Genomic DNA, 12735 nt, shown 5'->3' with positions numbered 1-12735 from the left:
GATTCAGTATTAATAAAAAATAAAAAATAACGTAATCGTCTATTAAGGTAGCGTTAGGAATTCGGGAAAAAACAGATGCATCCATAAAAACAGCTTTTGTATTTCACGATAAAATGTACTGTTCGGAGGAGAATAACACAAGCCAAAAAATTGAGGTGAATCCCTGCGATATAAAACGTTTTAATCAGTAGAATTGCATTATAGTTACAGAAAAAAAACAAACAAATACAATAGATCTTACTGCAAAACGTCAAAGCAGGAGGGTAGAATATCTGAAACAGAATAAGTAACTAGTGAATCGGGAAAGAGAAGAGGTAAAATTTATTTCTTGTCCATCTTCTAGCTAAAAACTGGGAAAGCCTATTAAAAATAGCACGATGGCATTATCAAAGCTCTAAAATTAATCCATACATCGTTATTGTCCTCTTTTAAATTCATTTGTGTTTTTTGTCTCTTTTTTTTTTGGGGGGGGGGGATGAAGAATACTAATTCTTCTATTTTATTTGGGGGGGGGTGGGGGCATGAAGAATACAATTCAATTTTTCTACTTGATAGCAATGTCGCTCCCTGACACACTTGCCCCCCTCCACAGAAGTATGTAGAAATACATATTTGATGACGTTCATAATTATGTAGATGGTCACCATCTTTCAATTGATAGCGTTACGAAATTACACCCGCCAGTATGTTATTTTCCGTCCATGGAACACCCTATACAGGTGATTGACATGTAGATGGCGCTGTTTATCCTGTCGGTCTCGTGGGCCTTCTTTGCCTACTGTCGGTCTCGTGGGCTTTCTTTGCTTAGTGTCGGTCTCGTGAGCCTTTTTAGCTTAGTGTCGGTCTCGTGGGCCTTTTTTGCCTACTGTCGGTCTCGTGGGCTTCCTTTGCTTAGTGTCGGTCTCATGAGCCTTTATTGCTTAGTGTCGGTCTCGTGGGCTATGTTTGCTTAGTGTCGGTCTCGTGAGCCTTTTGTGCGTAGTGTCGAACTCATGGGCTGTATGACTCGTGAGCCATATAACTCGTGGGCTGTATGACTCATGGACCTATTATTGATGTCGGTCTCGTGGACCGTATGACTCGTGGGTGTCGGTCTCGTGGGATGCCCCCGTTGGCTCTGGGAATTATACCGACGTGTATTAGGGAGAAACATGGGGTTAGATGGTCGCCTATAGTTTGTTTGCGTCTCTACGTGGGAATTCAGACAAGCAGCCTTACAAAATAAAATATAGCTCTCATCGTCTCACCCCAAACCCCCTTCATTCTGTTTAACCTCACTACACCCCTGAAACCAGATGGTAGATATCCAAAAAACAAATGATTCTATATCCTCTTGTGATCTGACTATTGTTGCAATGCAAATACAACAAGTCCCCTTAAAATGTTCGGGAACTGCTCCTTTTGTCGATCTGATTTACCTCTGTGATTGATGCAGTTCATATAAGGAGGCAGTAAAAGTGGATCTTAGAGCGATAACTTAATTTGGCAACTACGGATGACGAAGAAAACACCTTACCTGAAACCCAGGATATTATTTTCGAATATAAAGGTAAGGAAACTTTCTGGTGCGCTGAAATTTCTTGGTAAGAAAGTGTTATGAATAATCATTAGGTTAATGGCTATGCTTTTATCGTTCTGCTGTTATCAAGCCTATGAAGCAAGAATGTATAGTTGTTCGTCAAGCGACGATTATGACTGAACTGATCTGGAGAAATAGCCGTTTGCGATTTTTGCTTCTGAGGTTAAAGATATACAGTCCAGAGATTGGTAGAAGAAAAAAAAGAAAAACTGTTGTGCTAAACTGTTTCCGAGTATGAATAGATCAGCTTTGATAAATAGTACTTGGTATTAACACTTGAATAGAAATTGATTTGGACAGATATTAAGGCTCAACTTCATATGACTTTTGTGCCTATGATATTTGATCCTGTGGTGTTTAAACCTGTTTTTACAGCTGACGTCATACCCATCTCTTATCCCTGGTATTATTACCTGACGTCTATAACATTATAATCAGAGAGGCAAAAACATGGTTTACTGAGATTTGAAACACTTCAGATTGGCTTGAAGCGTTCCAAAAACAGAGTGCATGACATTGTATTTAATGCAGCGTTTTCAATAATCTAAAAACTGAATCGAGATGTTAAGGTGGTGAGCCAAGTTACTCGAAAAGTTGATTTGTCATTGTCGTGTTTCGTGTCTTTAAAAAAAAATCAATTTACCTCGCACAAATTGATAAACATCCCAACTTCCTCCCTCTGTAGCATTTCCTCTTTCGTATTCTATCTGTAATTATCTTCGTAAATTCATCAGTGCATTTCTCCATCCATCTTTCTGACTATCAGCGTACATTATTCACCTCATGTATCCATCCATACAGCTATCCATTCAATCTATGTATGTGTCTTATGTCTGTCTGTATGTCTATCCCTCAATCCATCTGTCTATACTATTATTACCAACTTACGAACATTTTATTTTATTTTGAATTATTGTCACCATTTTCAAACTATCAGTTGGAACGAACGAAAAGATAAAAAGAATGGAGAATCCAACAAATAAATAAGATATCATCTCGAAAAACATGTTTAAGTAAATTGTCAATCAAAGAATCAAAAGTGTAACCACTATGTAATCTCACGACAACAAGATGTGCATGGTTTTCAATGGAGGAAACTGGAGAGGAATCAAGATGTGACTTCCATTCTTGTTACAATAAACGAATTGATGCATTTTGAATCAAAGAAAAGAAAACCACAGTTTATTTCTTTTTAATACCAACAGTTTTACGAGATGATAATTGTGATGATTACAAATTTATTTACAATAATGATGACGATGACAAAGATAATGACGATTATGATGATGATAATAATAATAATAATAATAATAATAATAATAATAATAATAATAATAATAATAATGGTAATAATGATAATAATAATAATAATAATAATAATGGTAATAATGATAATAATAATAATAATAATAATGCGTATGGTGCATATACTAATCAAAGATTCATTGTGCGTCGTGGCACCGAAAAGGAGAATAGAAAGGCTAACTTGAGAGTCCTTTGTTGCCATGTTGATAAACTTGATGATCTATTCATTCGTAAGAAACTGTTCACATATTTCTATGTTTGATATCATTGTATCGCTGGTTTTTTTTTTTTTGTTGTTGTTGTTGTTGTTGTTGTTGTTGTTGTTGTTCTGTCATTTCATCTTAATGTAGTTGAGTTTTTCCCATTAATCTCTGAAATTTTATGACTGCATTATAACCTTGTGAAAACTGTAAAATCCACCTGTTATTACAGCACTAATTCATTTTCATGAAACATATCCAGATGTAAATTCAATTTTTATCGCGTTCTTACCTTTGACAGTAAAGGTGAATACTTTCACAAATCATTTATATTTCCTTCCACCTTCACCCCTTTTGGGATGACCATTTCAAGAGAAAAGAAATAACAGTTTACTTCATATCTTTTACTATGACGGCGGTAATTATGTATCCTTTATTCATTCGTTTGAATTAGTTTTCATTACGTTTGTATAATAATCAGTAAGTGTCAGCCTGACAGTTTTTTTTTTCTAGGTGATGAGATAGAATCAAAGAAAAGAAAAGAACAATAAATACAAGAAAATGGTTTGTCAAGATGCGGAGAGTTTCAATCAAAGAATCGAGCATAATAACAGTGATCGATTACAAATTGTAACCCGAAGGCATACTTAGTCGCGTAGCAACCACTGGTATGTTAGTTGTGCAACCTTTGATTATCATTCCTCCACTGAATACTGGCGATCGATACAGGTGTAGCACCTTTTATTCGGACACGGGAGGCTGGACACCCCAGGTCGCAGCTTCGATCGATGGTGCGATAAGGCTGCCCTTTTGTCGATGTTCAATAACACATGTACGCAGCAAACAATGGGTCAAGGGTCAAGAAATGGCAATCGTTGTATCTGAGTAGCCAGTAGAGTTATGATCGATATAAAACAAACCTTGACTTCATAGCGTTGTCTACAGCACGTACTATTGTTATTTTTTCTCTCTCTCTCCCTCTCGTGCTTCGTTCCCCTCTCTCTTTTTTCTCCCCCCCCCCCCGTCTCTCTGCCTCATTCACGCTGTATTGTTGTTCCTCCATTGGGAATTGAGTAGAATGAGGGGTAAGGGTAAAGGGTGAAGCCAGTGTGGTAGGATACAGGGATCAACGTCTTTTTCATACTTTTGTGGATATAATTATTGTGAGTAAATCATCAAGACATAAGGCAAAATTTCAGTACAGGCTATATTTGGGTTTTTGCTATACAGTCTGTAATTTTGATCGCTAAACTCTCTAACACGTGAAAAGTGTGATCAAATACCAAACAAGACAGAGACGATTAGTAAGAGAGAGAAAAAAGATACGCCTCATGTTTAGGGTATATATAAATTCGCATATTTTCATACTCGTCACCATCGCCTACAGAGTTGTTCCCTTCCCCCATCATCCCTGCTCCTCCCCGACCCCTCCAGCCCCCCTCCCTCACCCCCATTCCCAACGCGGTATCCTTGTTTCTCATCTCGCTTCGGTCGAGCGACGATAGGAACGTGTAACCTGTTTGTAGAAGTTATAGAGCCTTTACGGGACCCGTTCGATCGGATCAATGCACGGCATTGTCGGCCATAGACGGCAAACGTCGTATCCCCATTAAATATTGATGATAATTTGAATGTAGCCATTATTATGACCATGCAGTACCACATGGGGCAGATCGACCGGCATGGGGCCATGCAGCCGTCTCGAGGCGCGGATCACGAAACCGTACGATTGTCTGCACGAACTCGCTAGTTCGCGGTTGCTACGGAATCACCTGTCGCATGTGTATTGTAACTTCGCCGGTTTATCTTCGAAACTTGTGCTTTGGATGTCAAAGAGAAATGGATATTATCAGCTATGTGACTGAAATATGACAGGGATTATCGGGATGGAAGCACTGGAAGGGAAAAACGGGAGGTAGGTTGTTGTGTATATATACTTCGATATATTATTGTCACGCCGGTTGATTGTTTGTTTAAGGGTAGCAGGCGGCTACAGTGGGGGTGTTCGCGGGGGTCCCGTCCCGATACTGAACTCGTCGGTAATCCCCATCAACAGAAGGGGAGGTAACCCAAATATGGACGAGAAAACGAAAAAAGGGGATACACATTGCAGTTCGATCAGTGCGCGATTTGATATTGATAATAATCCACTTCTACAAATGCCACCATGTTAATACTTTAGTGATGTTAACTGTCTTTTCTTTTCGAAATCAAATTGATAGTAATCATACACATATCCATATTATGAGGGCATGGTCATAGACCGCTAGTAATATGGTACATATCATCCTTAAAAGGGAAGCATATCTTGTGTAGGAAAGATAATCCACTTAAATCAACCGTTCATTCCTGGTATTGGTATGGTTATTTGCAGTCAAAACACGCTAGAAGGAAGTACAAATGAATGTGCCAGCAAAACGAACTTCCCTCTTCACTCCGAAATATAAACCGCATTCATCTACACAGTACCGATACTTTACAATAAAAATAAAAACACACACACACACACAACGAAACGAAAGGAACGAAATAATGTACTAACCATACCACAATGTAACAAACACAACTCCTAAAGTCAAAGAATATTGCTCAAAGGGATAAATAGCAATCACTTCCTGCATAAACTTAGATTCATCGAAGATAAACAAATACGAATTTCCACGCTTTTTATATGCAATATGAATCAAAGAGGCCTCTTTACCAAAGCAAATTCTTCTAAAAGGTTGTTTTGCAGGGTAATCTGAGTGAAGAGTCTTGGACACGTATTTAATTTTTTCAAACTGCATTTAATGAGATTTCCGACGAAAAGTTCACTTTTATACTTGTCTTTTCATTTCATTTCATTATATGAATTCAGTTGATAATATAGCGATACCCTCTGGATAAGTCAGATAATAAACTGAAAAACAATGAATAATACCTCCGGTTCTGTATTGTTATGAGATTCTATATTTTATGACAACACTGGAGTTTTACACGAGAAAAGCGTCAGTATTATACTTTTCCTTAAATTAGACATCAATAAGAATTCATACAATTTAGATTTTTAGATTCACTTTATTGAAGAATTTTGATTTTAAGAATTCAGTTTTGATGGTGAAATCAGTAAATTTCACACACACACACACACACACACACACACACACACACACACACACACAAATCAAATGACGAACATTACATATGTGTATCCGAGGTAGCACAAAATATTTGTGTTTTCTATCAAAATAAGCAGAAATTAGATGAATTATAGCGTTGTGTTAAGTCAGTTAAGGATTTTATTTTCTTCATATCCGTCGCATAGAAACGTTGAATCCAATATTGATTTGTAATTGATCAAATCAACATTGTGAACTTACTGAAAGTTCTATAACATAGGCAAACAATTCAAAGATGATAAGAACAACACATCGAACTGTTTGGAGAGTATTGAACATAATCTTACTAGATGATGTATATGATCATAACACGTTTTTTTTTTTTTTTTTTAGACAGAGAAAGAGCAAGAATATAACAGCTTGGCGTTTTGTTTTAACACAATATTTTACTTATCAATAATGTCCTTCAGTTTACGTCTAAATTTGAGGCTTTGAATGCATCGGAAGGCTCGTCCACCAAAGTCGTGTGACTGGTAATATACGTGCTGTGTAGTTTGTGCTAATTTTAAGACAAGGAGTTATTTCTATCTAAAATACAGAAAATCAAGAGCACAAACAATACTGCACATTTTGACTGCCACTAATTTATTGAAACATTAAGAGTAATTATTATAACTTCTGAGTTCTGAACCGCATGAAAGTCTTGCTAGCAATCACATTGTGAGCTTATGATTTTTCCCCATTTCAGGGTGGTCAGTTCATGTTTGCTGTGGAAGACACTCCAGACTTTAAAACTCTTCATGAATGATATGAATTGTTGCAATTATGAATTGTTGCAAAAATGTCACGAGTATACAGACACGTTTTGATGAAAAGCGGGAAATATGATATGCAATACAAGGGTCTATAAACCTTCATAATTTCGCTACATCGTGTTGTTTTGAAATACATTGTTTACGAATGATTACACACAATCAAAATTGTCAGATTTTAATATTTCGTGAGGATTTTTTTTTTCACTTTAGGGAGAGGAAAAAACGAAGCAAAATCAAACAATGATGAAAATGATAAAACTGCATTCTTCCTTTATACTTGCATACTAGCCCACATAAGGCAATACCATCCAGAAATCTTGACAATGTATTCCAACATAATATAGGGCCTACATGCACAATTCCAGGCGTAGATATTGACGTTACTGAGGCAAATACAAATGAAAAATTGAACAGTTGCTCTTATATTCCCGAAGAATGTTTCAGTCCTATTCTCCTTGTTTGGAAGATTTCGTGTCTTTTTATTTTCTATTTGTTATTATTGGAAAATAATATTTGTCATGTTTCTCTTCGTTTCGACCTAGCATCATTCGTCCTTTTTTCCTCCACTCACTTTAACACATTATGGCGTGCTAAACACGTCGCAATACAGTTTGTCTCGCTCTAAGTAATCACGATGTACTTGTTTCTGCTTCATGAAATAAGTATACGGCAAGCGTTTGTTGTTGTTGTCGTTGTCGTTGTTGTTGTTTTTGTTATTGTCGTTGTTGTTGTTGTTGTTAAGAGTGTAACGTTGGCTCCAGGTAACTCAACGCCAGTCACTTTGCCACGGATAATTAGCTCTTCAGTGGGATATCTTATTCTGGTGCAAATAGATAATTTCCAGCATTTTTTGGTATAAATTATGTATCAATATTCTTATTTGACCGTTATAGAAGGCCTGTCTTTGTAATTCATCATCATAGGCGTGCTTGCAAACAACTGCTAATAAGCTAAACAGACATTCAATAAAGAAAGGAGCCAACATGTCTTATAGCATGGCCGGAAACATTGCATTTATAGGATGCATATACGTTATTACTTTTTCGTTTTCCATAAGACAGTCGTTAAAGAAATTTTTCTAAAATATCATTCAGGTATAGGAATATGTAAAAGTATATACTTGTAAATAACAAATCTATTGATACCGTACACTGACTAATATATGAATATGTAAATGTACATCCTCATATACATGTCATGTAACAAAGTTGTTAATTTTGTACACTAATAACAATTGTAGTTTTGTTTTGTTTTGTGTTTACACAAGCGGTCTGTGAGGGTTCGGGGCTAATTTATAATGACATATTCTTTTTCTTACATTCCTCATGTTGTTATTATCCTCACCCTTCTGAACATTATTTCTTCTATTATCACATCAATCACTATGCTATCATAACCACTAAGTGTTCTTGCAGGTGTCGTTGTTATTCTTACATTTAACTATAACCGTCTTGGTCTTTGACATTGCGTAAGTTTCCCCTGTGGATATTTCTGTTCATGTTATGTCAATAAATCAACATGAAATATTTCAACAATATTGATATTTACTTAATACCATCTATCGCTATTTGTAGTTAGTAACACCATTTACCCATACTATGTCGTGACACTATATTAGTGAAGATATAAAATATGAAGGTATAAAATCTTGCTACTCATTCCTTCTGTTAAACTTGTAGATAGGCATACATTCGATATTCCTAATACAATACAGAATTTGATTCCAGTCCACTATCTTTTTCCTCAAATAACGTTGGTGTAAGATTAGTAAAAAAAAAAAAAATTAAGTGTTTTTAATCACCGTTATAAGTAATAGTCTGGCTCCTTACAATTAGAGAGAAAGAAAAGAAAATCAAGAACAAGGTAGAACAAGACACGCATATTGCATACATTCACATTGATACTCATTCTTTCTTAAATAAGATAGATAAGATAGATAAGATAGATAAGAGTTTGAGTTTATTAACAACATACATGTGAATATGATAACATGAAATTCCATAGGGTAAGATACAATAACATGATTTTTTTTAATGAGAATACAATGATTTTGTACAAGGTTCTTACAGCTATGCAAGCATATATTTTACATACTTATATTAATCTTACATAAGAATACATGTGGTATAATAGATTTAGTTTCGTTGTGATACATTTATCACTGAAAAGGCAAAGAGTGTGAATAAGTATGTAATATAGAAATACGCACAGACAAAGGTTCTGAAAAAAAAAATAGAAAAACAGAAGATAATGTTGTTAAAAGGGGAACCAAAAGTTAGCACAAGTGCTAGTCGAGAAGTTCTCCCATTATATTAAGCTGCTTATTGCAAGGTCTACTTTTTTAAAGTAACTGTACTATAAAAAATACATTAAACTAAACACTGAATATTCTTTTCTTCACTAAACTTCATTTAACTAGTGATTTTTTAGGTTTCTTCGAAAATGAGGATCTTGTTCTTTCCTCCTGAGTATTTTTGGGCAAACTATTCCAAAACTTTGACCCGACAAAAGATATAGAAAATGTACCATGTGTCGTTTTACATTTCGGGAGTCTAAGCATGGAATGATCTTTGCCTCTAGTCCTGTATGCATGATTCTTTGGCTCATAATATTGCGTTACAGAATGTGGTAAATGTCCCTTGTGTAGATCATATACAAAGGTTGACACTGCAAGCTTATGCTGGTTAAAAACATCTAGCACTCCTAGACTGGTGAATAATGGCCTAGAACTTGTAATGTAATTGCTCTCACGGCCATTTTTTGTGCTAAAAATATACAATTTAGGTGGCTTCTGTAGGTACTTCCCCATACTTCAATTCCATAAATTATATGTGATTGTATAAAGAATTTATATAAAAGCATGAGAACATGCCTTGGAACAAAGTATCTTAACTTAAAAATTAAGCCAATTTTGCGCCTAATGCAATTTGGATTCCTACAAAAGATGTTACATGTACTCTTTCTATAAACGTTTCAGAGACTGTTAATCTTCACCACAAAGTCTTTCATTCACTTTCGTTGACAAAAACAAAATAACGACGGCAGTTCCATCATCATCGTCATTACCATTAATGTCTTGTCTACATCAGTCATAGTACTAGTACATGTAAGATATACTTATAACACGAGTGTATATTTTGTCTCTCAATCTCCTCTGCAGCTACCAAGACACCATTACCCAGCAATGGAAGGATATCGCACAGCGCCCTCGCGTGCCCACACCGAGTCGCAAGCCATCCGAGCACAATGACATGCAGACGGGCGTATTCCTTCAACTCTTCACGAACAGCATCAACAGGGCGCTGCACAAGCAACACTGCACTTGTAAGGGGAAGAGCTACGATGCCGATGAACTGATTACCAAGAGCAATCCCGGAATGTTTGGATCTAATGCAAATCACGATAACAAATCAGTGAAACGAATCATGAAAAAGAAAGAAACAGAGAGAAATGATCTCCACGAATGTGTTGACATCAAACTTCCACCACTTTCCAACCTGAGAAGTATGATTCCCGTCAGTGGGTCGAATGAATTCATCAAACAAGCTACGCAAAACTTGAAGGAACAGCTAAAGGAGGCCGTAGGCGATGGAAGCGGCACGCAGACATCTCCGCGGGCAAAGCCTCTCGGTACAACGGGGATTGTGGAACCCGACGAAGAGCTGCGTCTTCCTAGTATCATGGAGATTCGCGATCGAAACGGTAACAACTGGAAGATTGTTCAGGAGCCGTCGCTGAAAACCCGCCAACGTCAGAGGAATGAGAAGGCGCGATACGACGGTAAGCTATTCCAACAAATATCTACGCAGAAGATTGAACTGAAAAATACGCCTCCAAATACTGCCAGGTTAACTCTTCCTACAGGAGACGCCATTAGCGGCATAGATGCGACAGTGATTGACGCAGTGTCACGGACAAACACGCCACAAGTCCAGCAACTTAACTTTGCTTTGTCCGATCTAGACGACTTGCTGGACGCCAACAGCACAACGCAGGATGACAATGCCAATCTCCCAGAACTTCAACCACTCTGTCAGCCCGCTCTTAAACACGTCTGCACATCACAGCTCCAGACGCCTAAGGACGTCCCGGATGAGATGACGCGAAAAGTGTTGCTGGGAAAATGGGCAGCGTCGGTGCGCACGGGAAAAATGTCTTACAGCGAATATCTGCAGAAGGTTTCGCTGATGTCAATGCTACAGCGGTCGGATACAATGACAAGCAAAAAAGACATGCTACATAGCCAGAGCCAAGTGTGGGTGTCTAGTAATAAGGAGAAGAGACCGCGGACGAGAAGTCTTGAAGATATGCTCACCGCCGATACCAAGCAAAAGAGGTTGGTTGTTGAAGCAAACTCTGATGGACTCTCCCCAAGACCAACTGGTCCGTCAGGTAGGACCGATCCAACGGGAGGGATCACTCCGGCCAATAGCGTCACAGTCTGTAGCCCAGACCTTCCCCCGGAACTGCAGAGGTTGTATACGAGGGCGGCAAAAAAGGTGGCGACAGTAGACATTAGCCAGCATCTGCGAGAACAACTACCCAGTAATTTTCTTGATCTAGATCGACACAAACTACGCATGCAGTATCCCATGTACAACTTCAAGCGCGAGCAAGAACGCTCAAATGTTTTTATGAGACTTGGTTCTCAGTCGATGCCTGGGGGAGTCTCTGTGAATCAAGAGCTAGAAAGGCCGATGACGAACGAACCAAAAGAAATACAGCTACAAGCGAATATTACCCATGTAGTGAATGACAGAATGCGGTCCAAGGCCCGCAGGAGCTTGAGCAGTCGGCAGGGTAGAAATGCCATGACGGTAACAGGTGGAAGGATCATGCAGGCACCAGTGGAGCAGAAGGCAAAATATGAGATTGATGAGATGGCTGAACTCCAGCGGCAGTACAGGGAGCAGCAAGCGATAATCGAGAACGCGTCACCGTCCAAGATCTACACGGTGCCTCATCAGCCACCGACCACACCCGTTGATGCAGCCCTGACGCTAGCCAGTGCGTCCTTGCCTGAGATGGTAGTGCACATGTCCGTCGAACCGGCCAAAGAGAAGCAAAATAACACCAAGGGGCCGAGGGGTACCGTCACGGCGGCGACTGAGATCACAGGAAGTGACCCAGTAGCCGAGGTGAGGAAAAATGAAACGAGGACAGCAGCGAAGAAGACTGATGTTGGGGAGCCTGTGCCCATCCTTACCATCATGCCGGAGGGACAGAATTGCGACACCACCCTGAAGTCAACGAGTTTTGTTACCGTGAAGGGTAACAAAGCCACTGTTGATAAACCAGGGGTAAGGGGAGGGCAAGAGATGGACTTGGAAAGGAAAGGACAGTATGACATAGACGCGCAAATGGAGACGCAGTCTGTTGCCAGCGAGATAATTGAACACGGCAACTTCACCAACGTTGACAATGATATATCAAAACCATTAATAGGAGCCATTCAAAAAGAGAAAGGTGACTTTTCTGACGCAAAACCATCCATTACGCAACTGGAACTCGCAAACACCGACCTTGCAACCAAACAAGCACCCACAACCACCTTTAGAAGCCGATCGCTGGAAATTTTAGCGAGGATTCCGGACGGAGCCGGAAAGACTTCTGATGCTCAGACGAGGAAACCTCGGTTACTTGGTTCAAAGCCAGCACTATTGACAACCAAACGAGTTCCTCTGAACACGCAAAAAGTAGAATTTGTTAGTCCCGCTGTGAATCAGGGCAAAGCTTAA

General features: G+C 38.6%; 1 protein-coding gene across 1 annotated transcript; it reads left to right on the top strand.

The window, feature by feature from the left end:
- The first annotated feature begins 10248 nt into the window (after nucleotides 1-10248).
- Nucleotides 10249-12735, top strand: LOC140228758 (uncharacterized). The gene has a single exon (XM_072309035.1). The coding sequence runs from the start codon at nucleotides 10249-10251 to the stop codon at nucleotides 12733-12735; it is 2487 nt and encodes an 828-aa protein (XP_072165136.1).

Source organism: Diadema setosum, chromosome 5, assembly GCF_964275005.1.
Source record: "Diadema setosum chromosome 5, eeDiaSeto1, whole genome shotgun sequence".
NCBI classification, from domain to species: domain Eukaryota; kingdom Metazoa; phylum Echinodermata; class Echinoidea; order Diadematoida; family Diadematidae; genus Diadema; species Diadema setosum.
The sequence above is the reverse complement of the archived record's forward strand: the minus strand, read 5'-3'. Positions and strand labels throughout refer to the sequence as shown.

Coding starts and splice junctions, on each gene's coding strand:
- LOC140228758 (XM_072309035.1), top strand. CDS start 10,249: ATGCAGACGGGCGTATTCCTTCAACTCTTCACGAACAGCATCAACAGG.